The sequence below is a fragment of the Enhydra lutris genome, unplaced genomic scaffold, assembly GCF_002288905.1.
Source record: "Enhydra lutris kenyoni isolate GAN:26980312 unplaced genomic scaffold, ASM228890v2 scaffoldscaffold38, whole genome shotgun sequence".
In the NCBI taxonomy this organism is placed as follows: domain Eukaryota; kingdom Metazoa; phylum Chordata; class Mammalia; order Carnivora; family Mustelidae; genus Enhydra; species Enhydra lutris.
This window is the reverse complement of record NW_019154122.1, coordinates 10,884,844-10,898,652: the sequence shown is the minus strand read 5'-3', so window position 1 is coordinate 10,898,652 and position 13,809 is coordinate 10,884,844. Positions and strand designations below refer to the sequence as shown.

At 42.4% G+C, this 13,809-nt stretch overlaps 1 protein-coding gene across 1 annotated transcript in view; it reads left to right on the top strand.

The window, feature by feature from the left end:
- Positions 1-13,809, top strand: part of LOC111154928 (vacuolar protein sorting 13 homolog D) — a 255,254-nt gene that overhangs the window by 136,709 nt on the left and 104,736 nt on the right. The window contains exons 58-60 of the mRNA XM_022514884.1: positions 2,905-3,084; positions 4,469-4,585; positions 5,783-5,932. Coding sequence (XP_022370592.1) covers positions 2,905-3,084; positions 4,469-4,585; positions 5,783-5,932 — 447 coding nt within the window. The remainder of the gene's footprint in view (positions 1-2,904; positions 3,085-4,468; positions 4,586-5,782; positions 5,933-13,809) is intronic.

Sequence of the window (13,809 nt, the reverse complement as noted above, 5' to 3'; positions counted from 1 at the left end):
GGGGAAATCATTACAGAGCGAATATGCATTGTGTCATTATAGTCCGGAAGGTCAAGGAACTTCCATTGTGCATCTGCGTGCGTTTACAGGGAGAATATTCTTTTTTTTTTTTTAATTTTTTTATTTTTTATATACATATAATATATTTTTATCCCCAGGGGTACAGGTCTGTGAATCGCCAGGTTTACACACTTCACAGCACTCACCATAGCACATACCCTCCCCAATGTCCATAACTCCACCCCCCAACCCCCCTCCCCCCATCAACCCTCAGTTTGTTTTGTGAGATTGAGAGTCACTTATGGTTTGTCTCCCTCCCAATCCCATCTTGTTTCATTTACTCTTCTACCCCCTTAACCCCCCATGTTGCATCTCCTCTCCCTCATATCAGGGAGATCATATGATAGTTGTCTTTCTCCGATTGACTTATTTCGCTAAGCATGATATCCTCTAGTTCCATCCACGTCGTCGCAAATGGCAAGATTTCATTTCTTTTGATGGCTGCATAGTATTCCATTGTGTATATATACTACATCTTCTTTATGCATTCGTCTGTTGATGGACATCTAGGTTCTTTCCATAGTTTGGCTATTGTAGACATTGCTGCTATAAACATTCGGGTGCACATGCCCCTTCGGATCACTACGTTTGTATCTTTAGGGTAAATACCCAGCAGTGCAATTGCTGGATCATAGGGTGGTTCTATTTTCAACATTTTGAGGAACCTCCATGCTGTTTTCCAGAGTGGTTGCACCAGCTTGCATTCCCACCAACAGTGTAGGAGGGTTCCCCTTTTACAGGGAGAATATTCTTAAAGTTGGTGTATGAGAAATGCGTTGGGAATTGTTGCCTGTAAGTAATGGGACCTTTTTTTTTGGCTTACTTGGATTATTTTTCTTTGGTGATCTAAGTTACCTGTATGGGGCGCCTGGGTGGCTTGGTCAGATAAGCATCTGCCTTCGGCTCGGGTCGTGACCCCAGAGTCCTGGGATGGAGCCCCACAGTGGGCTCCCTGCTCTGCGGGGAGTCTGCTTCTCCCTCTCCCTCTGTCCCTCCCCACTCGTGCTCACTCGCTCGCTCTCTCTCTCAAATAAATAAATAAAAGCTTTAAAAAAATTACCTATGTAATTTTCAAAAGAAAGAAAGAAAAATGCCAGCTAAAAGCCCAATGCTAAGTTATGTGGATTAGCTTTAGGCCTGTAGAATTAATCCAGTATCTACAACAGTCTTCCGTGAAGTGTTCTAGCTGCATTTTCTAGATTCGTTTTATTTCTGCATTCTTAGTGGTGCCCAAATAAGCGTTTAATTATTCTAGCAAATGTCAGAATGAAGATTGCTGGTCAGTTTCCTCTGCCCTCCGCCAGTCTATCTTATGATAAATCACCAGGGACCTCATAAGCAATGTTTACATGTTTAGAAAATGACCAGGAGTTTGGATTTTCTGCCCTTCTTCTGGCTTTAGGCCAGAAATAAGACCCTGGATCTGGAGTGAGTGGGTGGGAAGTTGTCACCGAGGTTTGGGCATATCGCTGAACGACATGTGTGACATGGTGCAGTTTCTGCTTCAGCCCAGGGCTCTACCCAAAAGGTAAACACGATGGCATCAGGGCCCAGCTTAGAGGACCCTTAGCGTGTTTGTCCCTGGTGGACACCAGACTGGCCCTCCATAGCGGGAGGTTGTTCTCCAGGGCAATGAGCAAAATTGGAAGGAACCTCTGCCTGCTGTTTGGTGAGATTTATTTTCTTTTATCTCCCTTGCCCTGAGCTTTTTCTGACAAAGCCAAGCCGCTTACTTCTATGAAGCACACATCTGGTATGGATTTGTGATTTTCAATTAACAATACAGTTCGGGCTTCTGGAGGCAAGAGAGGGCACGTTGTAATTGTTGGGCCCCAGGTCTGACCTGGACTTCCGCGGACTTCGCTTCCGGTTTGTTCCTAAAGCCCATGGAATTCGGATTCTTGTAGAGCAGACCCCCGCCCCCGTCCTTTGCTGGTGTTTTTTGTTTCTTGAATCCAGTTCATCATTTCTGTGGTTGTGAGTGACGCTATAATAACAGTATTCAGCTGAGCAGGGTGTGCTTTGGTTAGGGAAATAAGCTTGTTTTGCTCTTATTATTCTAAATAAAGTAACCGAAGGCATTAACCATCTGACAGCACTGCCCTGAGAAGGTTGTGTATGCACTTTCTTTCCGAATTTACAACAGTCGTAGAAAGCTTTCTCCGTGTTGCAATCTGTTTTGTAATCCCAGCTCAGAGTTTCCTTTTCATTACTCAGTATTTAAAAATTAACAAAGGGGATCAAGACACACTAGCCATTATCTTCTCTAGCCCTGTATCTGCTGTCCCATAGGCATGGTCCCGTAGACTTCCGTTTTGTTTTGGGCAGATAGCAAGAAGATACTTTCCTCCAAAGGTCTGAGTAGCTGGTTTTCAGATGGTATTTGCTGCTCTGTTTCATTTTAGAAGAGGCACCATTGTTTGAATATTTGAGCTCACTGTCCAACTGTCGGCCTATTTACCGAGATTTTCAACTCTAGAATTTGCTCCTTATTGGAAGGCTGATGTTTTAGTTTTTTAACCAAACCTGCATGAGAATACTCAGAGAAACGGGGCTTTGGTACTTTTTTTAAAGCTTATTTTAATGACTGGAAGTTATTCGTAAACCAATATACTCTATTCTTACTCAGAATTCCCTAAATTCCTGTAGCATAACTTTCTGTCTTGCCCAGGTAATCCTCCTGGCTTTCATCTTCAGTAAAGCTGAAGAGACAGTAAATGCTTTGTTAAAAATTGATCATGACCCTTCAAAAGAGAATTTAAATTTGATAACTTGCTTCAGATGACATGTTACATTGTCAAAGTCAGTTCCTTTCTCTTTGCTTTCACGTCTTTATCCTTTTAGGCCAAAGGAGGACTTTCCGGTTTATTTGATGGAGCTGAAGTTGTTCTTGGTCCTGACACTTCCATGGAGCTTCTGGGGCCAGTTCCTCCTGAACAACAGTTTATCAACCAAAAAATGAGGCCTGGTTCTGGAATGTTATCCATCCGAGTCATCCCAGATGGGCCAACCAGAGCACTCCAGGTGATGATTTATCATAAGAACTGATGTGAATCTCACTGTGCTTTCCCTCCACACATTGGTTAGTCATTCTACAGATATTTATTGAGACATTTATGCTGGCTATGAGAATAGGATGTCCACGTTTATAAAATAGGGGCAAGACCTACTTCACAAAGTTGTGATAAGAATTGAAGTATAAAAAATAATAAGATGATATTAGAAAAAGGTATGAGAGTTAAAGAAGGCAGTGCCAAGAATGGTACATATTATTATGATCAGTCATTATATATTACTTAAATCTTTAATTGATATATTAACAACAAGATGCATGAAGTCCTGGGTCAGACCATGACAGTACTGTGTAGTGAAAGCGGGAGTGGAGGGTGTTCTGCAGAATATACAGGAAGGATTCGTATTCCCAGACTTGGAGGCTTCCTAAGAAGAGTAATATTTAAGCTGAGATCTAAAGGTTGACTGAGAGGAGTTAGCCAGATCACCAGGGAAGGTGGAGGGGCTGCGCGCTAATGAGAAGAGTGTTCGTTCAGCAGTTTTTTACTGAGCACTTACTAGAGCCAAGCGTGGTTCTTGGTACTGAGCACAGACTACTGAACAAACATACAAAACCCCCTGTGGTCTGGGAACTCCCATTTTGGAGGGGTAAACAAATAGTAAGCAAAAAACGTAATAAAGAAATGATGTAGGATTTGGGAAGTTGATAAGTTGAAGGCCTGGAGTCGAAAGGGAGTGGCCCAACGGGCACAGAGAGCGGGCTCGGAGATAATACTGGAGACAGAAGCAGAGGTCAGATTATTAAAAGTCTGACACATACTGCAAATTTTGTGGTTTTTCTGTGGCAATGAGGGGTCAAGGAATGACGAGTTTGGGAATTGTTAGTATATGCTGTCTACGTGAAAATGTCTAGAAGTCTGTAAATGTGGGTCCGGTGCTCAGGGGAGAGATCTGTGCTGGAGATATAGGTTTGTCAGGGCCTGGTGTAATTAGAGGGCTGAGGGAAAGGAGAGATGCAGGTGGTGTGTGACAGTGACCTCTCCGGGGCAGTGTGTCATTATCCACAATCCCTCTTGTAAAAGCACCCTTCTTTTCAGACAAACTTCGAATGTAGTGATCTTAAGTGATCCTTTTGGACTTGACCAATAATTCTAGATCACCTGTAGATGCCTAGTGCCCCATATGATGCTCTCGAGGTCTGTAACTTGACTTTTGCCCTGTAGACTTACAACCAAGTTTACTTCATTATTACCCAAGTCTTAGTTGGCAGCGCTTCTGAAACCATTAACTTCCATAGGATTATTGAGCACATAGTGACTTTTGACACAGTTGGTATGGAATGGGTTTCATTGTGGAAGTATGAGCCCTCTTACAACAGTGTTGTATTTGACTTCAGATAACAGATTTCTCCCAACGGAAAAGTGACCGTTCATCATATGAAATGGATGAACTTCCCGTTACCGAGCAAGAGGTACAGAAATTAAAGAATCCAGACACAGAGCAGGAACTGGAAGTAAGTTTTAAGTATTGTAAATTCATTTCTTTATCATTAGTTTTTTAGAACTTTGCTCTATGTTTTTCTCAGTTTTAGACCTCTTTTCTCTCTGCCCTCTGTGAATTCTAAATACAGCTGTTGCCTTATGGTGTTTATGTCATCACAACATGAATGTGTGAATTTGTTAATTAAATCACAGCTAAAATTGAATCAGAATGTGATAGTGTACGAAAGTAAGATGACAAGAAGGAAAATGAAACTTTGAAATTTATACAAGGTAAGGAATAAGCAAACTAGGTTTTTTGAGGGCCCCCAGTTTTCTCTTGTCGACTTTCTTCCTCTCTCCCTTGTTTGGGTGTTAGAAAGTGGAGTTTGGGGGCGCCTGGGTGGCTCAGTGGGTTAAAGCCTCTGCCTTCGGCTCAGGTCATGATCCCAGGGTCTTGGGATCGAGCCCCGCATTGGGCTCTCTGCTCAGCAGGGAGCCTGCTTCCTCCTTTCTCTCTGCCTGCCTCTCTGCCTACTTGTGATCTCTGTCTGTCAAATAAATAAATAAAATCTTAAAAAAAAAAAAAAAGAAAGTGGAGTTTGAAAAGGAACATGAGGTGAACATGAAAACGTATACTAGGGCGCCTGGGTGGCTCAGTGGGTTAAGCATCTGTCTTCGGCTCAGGTCATGATCCCAGGGTTCTGGGATCGAGGCCCGCATCGGGCTCTCTGCTCAGCGGAGAGCCTGCTTCTCTCTCTCCCTTTGCTGCTCCCCTTGCTTGTGCTCTCTCTCTCTCTCTGTCAAATTAATAAAATCTTAAAAAAAAAAAAAAGACATATACTTATTGGGTATTTATTTAGTAACTTAAAAAAAAATAAGGACCTGCATGTAAAGCTCTGTGTCGGATATTATGGAAGTCCAGTGAATAGCATACTAAAAGCTTGCGTCCCAAACAGGGAGAAAGATTCTCAAACAGGTCTTTTCCTATAATGAAATGCAGAATGTGCTCAGTGCTCCGAGAGAGATATTATATCATATCACTTTGGAGTTCTGGACGGGGTGGGCACTGAGCCTAGAGATAACGGCGCCTAATGAGAGACTAGAGTTGGATAAGAGGTTTGCACCTGCTCAGGGGTGAAGCAGAGGGATTTAAAGCCATGTGTTTCCCTGCAGTCTCCTACCTACCTTGCCCTCTGTTTAAACTGGGTTGTATTTTGGTTTTCTTTCAGGTGCTTGTGAAGTTAGAAGGTGGAATTGGGTTGTCCTTAATTAATAAAGTCCCAGAAGAACTGGTCTTTGCAAGTCTTACAGGAATCAATGTGCATTACACGCAGATGGCAACAAGTCATATGCTTGAGCTCAGCATACAGGATGTGCAGGTAATGGGGGCAGTTCAGAACTCGTTAAACCTCCTTGTGTTCTTGCTGAGCACCCGGCCAGATCCAGTGTTTGGTGTCCTAAAAACACTAGTGCTCTGGCAGAGATATCTTATTATGGCCTTCAAAAAATTATTCTATGAAAATAATTGTTACCGTCTATGTTTGTCTCACCAGTGTTTCTGTATAGTAGCCAGTGACTTAGACGATTTAGTCAAAGTGGCATGGAAGAAAGTGGCCCATGGTTCCCCATTCGCCAATAGGAAAAAGTAACAGGAAATCACGGAACCATCAGTAGAGAAATTGAAGTTCATTGCAGGGAGAAAAAATAAGAGAACTGGACTTGTGCTTCTGGCTAAAGCGTACTAATAGGGAACCAGGTTTACTGTCCTACCTGAAGCAGCCCCTAAGTCCAGATAAAATAAGGAAACAATAGGTTCAAGGCCCTGTAAATCAGGCACTGAAAGACAGTGACCCTTGAGAGGTGGGAAACAAAAAAGCTGAGCCCTGCATTCACCTCAGCTGACTGCTTTGAGAAAGTTTCCAGGCCATGGCACTGGGAGGGGAGGCGAAGACAGAGCCCAGTAGAGTGAATGAGTTGAACAGGCCAGGCAGAGAGTCTGGAGACCGAGGCATCTAGAGTTTCAAGGGGCGGCGTACCTGGGAGGAGCATGCTGCACAGAAAGCAGACTCAGGAGATCTCCCGAGGGGTTCTGTGAGCATTCAGCAGAGGACAGATCGGTGCTGCATGTAAGGAAACTACCATCTGAACCATCCACGAGGATCTCACAGGGACAGCATCTGCTGCTCACCCAGGGCTGGGTATGGGCTTTGTTCCCCCAACCAGACTAGAAACACTAATAACATATGTGACATTGGGAAGAGTCTTCCAAAAAATCTTGCCTTCATAGTTAACTATAATTAGCCCTTGGCTGAACATTGTTCCAGACCCACCTAACAAATCATAAAAGGAAAGTCTGAAAGGATCAATCTGTTTCCAAGTAATTTAACTGTATCCCTGAACAAAGCTCAAGATTTAATGGAATGCAAAAATACCCAGCACCCAACAAAGTAAAATTCACAATATCTGGCATCCTGTCAAAAATTACCAGGTGTGCAAAGGGGCAGGAAAACACAATATATAATGAGAATAATCAGTTGAATGGACCCAGAGCTAACACAGATGTTAGAATTTTCAGAGAAGGACATTAAAACTGTTACTATAACTGCATTGTACATGTTCAAAAAGTTAAGTAGATACATAGAAGATATGAGAAACTCAAACTTCTAGAGATTAAAATGAAATGAAAAACACACTGCTTTCAATGAATAGCAGATGACACAGTACAGAAAAAAAAGATTAGTGAACTTGAAGACATAGCAATGAAAACTGTCCAAATTGAAATGCCCAGGGGAAAATAATCCATAAAAAGAAAACAGCATCAGTGACCTATGGGACACCCTCAAGCAACCTAACATGTGGATAATTGGAATCCCTGAAGGCCAAGAGTGAGAGGAGGGCATATAAAAAATATTTGAAGAAATCTTGGCCATAAATTTTCCAAGTTTAATGAAAACTAAACTCACAGATAGAAGCTCGAGCATGAACAGAAACACATGCATGCACACACGTGAAGGAAACTACACCAAGGTACATCATCATTAAAATTACTCAAAAGCAATGATGAGTCATCCAGGTTAAGCAAGACTTGTCATATGCCAGGAGAAAAAGTGAGAATGAGAGCTGACTTCTCATTGGGAATGATGCGAGTGAGAAGAGAAGACAGTAATGTCTTTAAAGTACTGGAAGGAAGAATAACCATCAACCTAGAATTCTATGCCCAGCAAATATATCTTTCAAAAGCAAGGGTGAATCACCTCTGCCCGGCTCCCCGGCAGGGATGCTGTGGCTAGGCAGAGGGCTGAGGTGGCTTGTGTTGGGACACAGGACCGGAGCTTCCGCCTAGCTCCCATTAGGTGCTGAGATGCCTAAGAAAACTGGTGTGATCAACAAGGGTAAGAATCAGAGCAAGGAGCCAGGGAGACCACTTCCTCCCTTAGGTCCTGTGGTGGTTGATCCTACATGTTGTGTTGTCGTAGCCACCCATACCAAACCTGGATCCAAACAAAATGCTCTAACAGACGTGATGGCGGAAGCTGTGAGTGTGGCCATCTCTGCCCCCTCCCCCCAGCCCTGTCAGAAGGAGAGGCTAATGCCCAGCTCTGTTGGTACCTTTGAGCGTCCTGGAGCTCAGGGAGAGTGACGTGGTTTTAGATAAGGGTGGTCAATCTCATGGAAAACTGGTGGCCCCCACAACTGCAAAAGAGATCTTGGAGAAATTAAAGCAGCAAACCCCCCCCATAAATAAATAAATACAAGCAAGTTATGAGAAATACATCCTTGGGAAGCATTTTATTTCTATTTGTTTTTAAAGATTTTACTTATTTATTTAATTGACAGAGAGAGAGACATAGTGAGAGAGGGAACACAAGCAGGGAGAGGGAGAAGCAGGCTTCCCACTGAGCAGGGAGCCCAATGCGGGGCTCGATCCCAGAACTCCAGGATCATGACCTGAGCCAAATGTGGGTGCTTAACAACTCAGCCACCCAGGCACCCCGAGAAGACTTTTAGCTGCTATTAATGAAGAGGCTGTTAAATAGGAATGTATTTCCGTGTATGGAAGAACTTGAAAAAAAATAAATTTAAGAACAGGACTCAAAACGAAGTAGGAATTTTAAAAGTACTGTACGTTCAAAATAGATTCTAACATCCCTGACCCCAAGTAGCTTGGAACGTGCTCGCATTACAAAATAACAGAGCTGGAAGAGTTCTTTGGGATGACCTCAGTCAGCCCCTTTCATCCTGTGACGGGGCTTCCGCTCTCCAGAAGTTGAGAGGCTGTGCAGGATGACAGCCGAAACCCAGATCCCTGGACTCCTGGCTGGATGCCGTTTATCCTGATTTTGTAAATGAAGAGATTTCCATAGACTTCTAGGGTTCTGAGGACTGTCTTCTCTAGAGTTTACAAGTGACAGAAGAAAACCTGTCACACTGCTTTGTGGTCTTACTTTATATTTTAAAAGGCTTATCTTAAATTTTTAAAAAGTGCTTTTTTATGTCTTTTTAAAACTTGATAGGGTGTCTTGTGAAAAAGAAAATAAGAATAATCAGGACTTGTAATTTCATGTTAATTATTTTGGGGAAGTCACTGAATTTTCGTCCTCCTTGGATGGTAACTGCAAACCTCAAATCTGTAGTTCTTGTGAGTCTCTGAAGATCTTTAAAGGAAGGGGGCCTGGATGCTACTTTCAGTATGCGTAAAAGCCTTATCAGAAATTGTCTCTACATTAAAGCTTCAAAAGCTAATAAAAAATGAAATAAAAATGTTTTTAGACATACAAAAGCTAAAAGAACTCATTTCCAGCAGATTCATGCTAAAAAAAAAAAATGTTAAATAACATCATTCAGGCAGAAGGAAATGGTAGCAGGTGGAAACCTGGCTCTCCACAAAGGAATGAGGAGCACCTGCAATGATAAATACACAGGTGAATGAAATTATTTTCTAATTATTTAGATTTCTTTAAGAGAGAATAACTGCTTAGACAAAACTAATAGCACTGTATTTTAGGGCCTATAAGATATTAGAGTAAAGTGAATGACAACTACATGCACGGTAGTATGCTGTCATTTGAACATAAACTAGTAAGTTAAAGATGAATACTATAAATCCTAAAGCAACAAAGAGCTACAACTAATAGTCCAACAGAAGGAGAAGAAGGATAACCCAAGAGAAGGCAGAGAAAGTGGGAAAACATGGGGAAAGAACAGAAAGAACAGATGAGACAGATCGAAAACAAATAGCAAGATGGTAGAGTCATTCAAACCGAACTGTATCAATTAAATAAATGTGAATGCTATAAGGACCTCCAGTGGAAAGGCACAGGTGATCAGACTGGAGTATACAGCGAGATCCAATTATATGCTGCCTCCGAGGAATACATTGAATATAAAGACACGGTAAGTTAAAAGAGAAGAATGGAAAAAGACATACCGAGCTAGAACTAGTCATAAGAAAGTGGAAATGGCTAGATTCCTGTCAGAATCGATTACAGAGCAAAGAGTTATTACCGGGAATAAGGAAGGTAATGTCCTAATGCTAAGAGAGACAGTGTATGAGGACCACATAATGATCGCAGCTATTTATGTACCTGATCTCAGGGCTTTGAAGTGTAGGAAGCAAAAACTGATAGCACTGAAAGAAGAAATGGACAAGTACACAATTATAGTAGAATATTTCACGGAGGGGCCAAGATGGCAGAAGAGTAGGGGACCCTATTTCAGATGGTCTCCTGAATTGAGCTGGATATCTACCAGACCACTCTGACCACCCAGGAAATCAGCCTGAGATGTAGGAAGATACCTCAGGGTCTATACCAACAGAATATATCTGGCGGCTGGATTTGAGGTAGGAAGCGGGGAGCTGCGGGGAAATAACACAGGAGCGCACAAGCCTCCCGCACTGGGGCCTGGGCACAGACTTGCAGACCAGACCGGTAGCTGCAGGGAAAGGGCTTTAGGGTCGCCCATTGGACTGAAACCTGGAGCTGCAGGGGTGCACATGTGAACTGGGGGCGGCTGGCGGTTTTAGAAGCACAAAGGGCGAGGGCAAGGGCTGGGAGTGCTGCTGTGGGGCACACAACCCAGGACGCTGGGGTGTTTAGCAGCACAGACGAAAACAGAGTCAGTGTGGCCTGGAGGGCTTTCTGGAGAACAGACTGTACTTGCTCTGTGCTGAGACAGAGGACTGGGCACAGTCACTTCTGCTCTGACTCTCAGAAGAGACACGGAAAGCTGCCAGAGAACAAAAGCCCCCAAAACCAGTTTTCACTGAGCCCTTCCCCCCAACAGGGGGCGGGGCAGTTCTGCCCCAACAGGGTTGCTTGAGTAACAGCACAGCAGGCCCCTCCCCCAGAAGACAGGCTGGAAGAACAAGAGGCCGACAACCCTAAGGGCCTTATAAATGGGTGCATCTTGCTTGGGTTGTGTTCAACAGAGTTTGGACTCTGTACATTCCCTCAACCACCTCTCACCAGAATGACTAGGAGGAGGAACCCGCAACATAGGAAAAATTCAGAGATTGTGACCTTTGCCACTGAACTAATGGATATGGTTATAAGCAAAATGCTGGAATTAGACTTCAGGGTAACAGTTATGCAGATAATAGCTAGGTTGGAGAAGAACATTAATGGCAACACAGATTCTCTAAGGGCAGAAGTGAGAGCTGATCTGGCAGAACTTAAAAATGCTATCGATGAGATCCAATCTAATCTAGATACTCTAACAGCTAGGGTAAACGAGGCAGAAGAATGAATTAGTAATCTAGAAGACAAACTGATAGAAAAGGAGGGTGAGGAGGAGGCCTGGAGCAAACAGCTTAGAATCCATGAAAACAGAATTAGAGAAATAAATGATGCCATGAAATGATCCAACGTCAGAATTATTGGGATCCCTAAGGGGGTGGAGAGAGAGAAAGGACTAGAAGATATAGCTGAGCAAATCCTAGCTGAGATTTTCCCTAATCTGGAGAATGAAATAAGCGTCATGTCCTAGAAATAGAAGTCCCCCCTCCAAGATTAAAGAGGGCAGACCGACCCCGAGGCATGTGGTACTGAAATTCGTGAATCTTAAAACCAGAGAAGACATCTTACAGGCTGCTAGGGGGAAGAGATTCCTTCATACAAAGGGAGGAACATCAGAATAACGTCAGACCTGTCCACAGAAACCTGACAAGCCAAAAAGGTCTGGCAAGATATATTCAGGGTACTAAATGAGAAGGACATGCAGCCGAGAATACTTTATCTGGCAAGGCTGTCATTTAGAATGGATGGAGAGATAAAGAGCTCCCAAGACTGGCAAAAACTGAAAGAATATGTGACCGCTAAGCTGGCCCTGCAAGAAGTACGAAGGGGGGTTCTATAAAAGAAGAAAGACCCCAAGAGTGATATAGAGCAGAAATTTACAGAGACAATCTATAGAAAGAAGGACTTCACAGGCAACATGATGACAATAAAAACACACCTTTCAATAATCACTCCCAACACGAACAGCCTAAATGCTCCCATGAAACGGCATAGGGTTGCAGATTGGATAAAAAGGCATATGGACCCATCCATATGCTGTCTACGAGAGACTCATTTTGAACTTAAAGATACATCTAGACTGAAAGTGAAGAGATGGAGACTCATCTCTCATGCCAACGGACTGCAAAAGAAAGGTAGGGTGGCAATCCTCATATCCGACAAATTAGATTTTAAGCTAAAGACCGTATAAGAGATACAGAAGGACACGGTATCATTCTTAAAGGGTCTATCCAACAAGAAAATCTAACAATTGTAAATATCTATGCCCCCAACATGGAAACAGTCAACTACATAAGCCAACTGTTAATCAAAATAAAGAAACATATGGATAATAATACATTAATTGTAGGGGATCTTAGCACTCTACTCTCAGCCATAGACAGATCACCTAAGCAGAAAATGAACAAAGAAATAAAAACTTTGAATGACACATTGGACCAGATGGACCTCATAGATATATACAGAACATTCCACCCTAAACCAAGAGAATATTCATTCTTCTTGAGCACATGTGGAACTTTTTCCAGAATAGACCACATATGGGTCATGAATCAGATCTCAGCTGATACCAAAAGATTGAGATTATTCCTTGCATAGTCTCAGACCATAATGCTTTGAAACTGGAACTCAATCACAAGAAAAAGTTTGGAAGAAATTCAAACACTTGGAAGCTAAAGACCATCCTGCTCAAGAATGTGTGGGTCAACCAGGAAACAAACAGGTACTTAACTTAAACAATTCATGGAAACCAATGAAAATGAAAACACATCAGTCCAAAACATATCAGATACGACAAAGGAGGTTCTAAGGGGGAAATACATAGCCAAGCAAAGCCTCATTCAAAAAACCGGAAAAATCCTGAATACGCAAACTCTCTCTACACCTTAAAGAACTGGGGAATCAACAACAAATTAAGCCTATCCCATGCATGAGAAGGGAAACAATTAAGATTAGAGCAGAGACCAATGAATTAGAAACCAGAGATATGGTAGAACACATCCATGAAACTAGAAGTGGCTTTTTTGAAAGAATTGATAAGATCGATAAACCACTGGCCAGACTAATCCAAAAGAAAAGAGAAAGGACCCAAATTAATAAAATTATGAATGAAAGGGGGGGAAGATCACGACTAACACCAAGGAAATAGAAACAGTCATCAGAAATTATTATCAACAGCTATATGCCAATAATTAAGCAACCTAGAAGAAATGGATGCATTCCTGGAAACCTATAAACTTCAAAGACCGAAACAGGAAGAAATTGACGACCTGAATAGACCAATAACTAGTAACAAGATTGAAGCCATGATCAAAAAACAAGAGTCAAGGACCTGATGGATTCTCTTGGGAATTCTACCAAACATTCAAAGAAGAAATAATAGGAGACTAAAGCAGTTTAAAAGAATGGAAACAGAAGGAAAACTTCCAGACTATCTATGAAGCCAGCATTACCTTGAATATGGATGCCCAGATTCTCAACAAGATCCTAGCTAATAGGACCCAACAGCACATTAAAAAGATTATCCACCATGACCAGGTGGGATTTATCCCTGGGATGCAAGGGTGGTCCAACATTTGCAAATCAGTGTGATAGAGAACAAATTACTAAGAGAAGAGAGAAGAACCACATGGTCCTCTCAACCGATGCCAAAAAAGCATTTGACAAAATCCAGCATCCTTTCCTGATTAAAACTCTTCAGAGTATAGGGGTAGAGAGAACATTCCTCAATTTCATAAAAT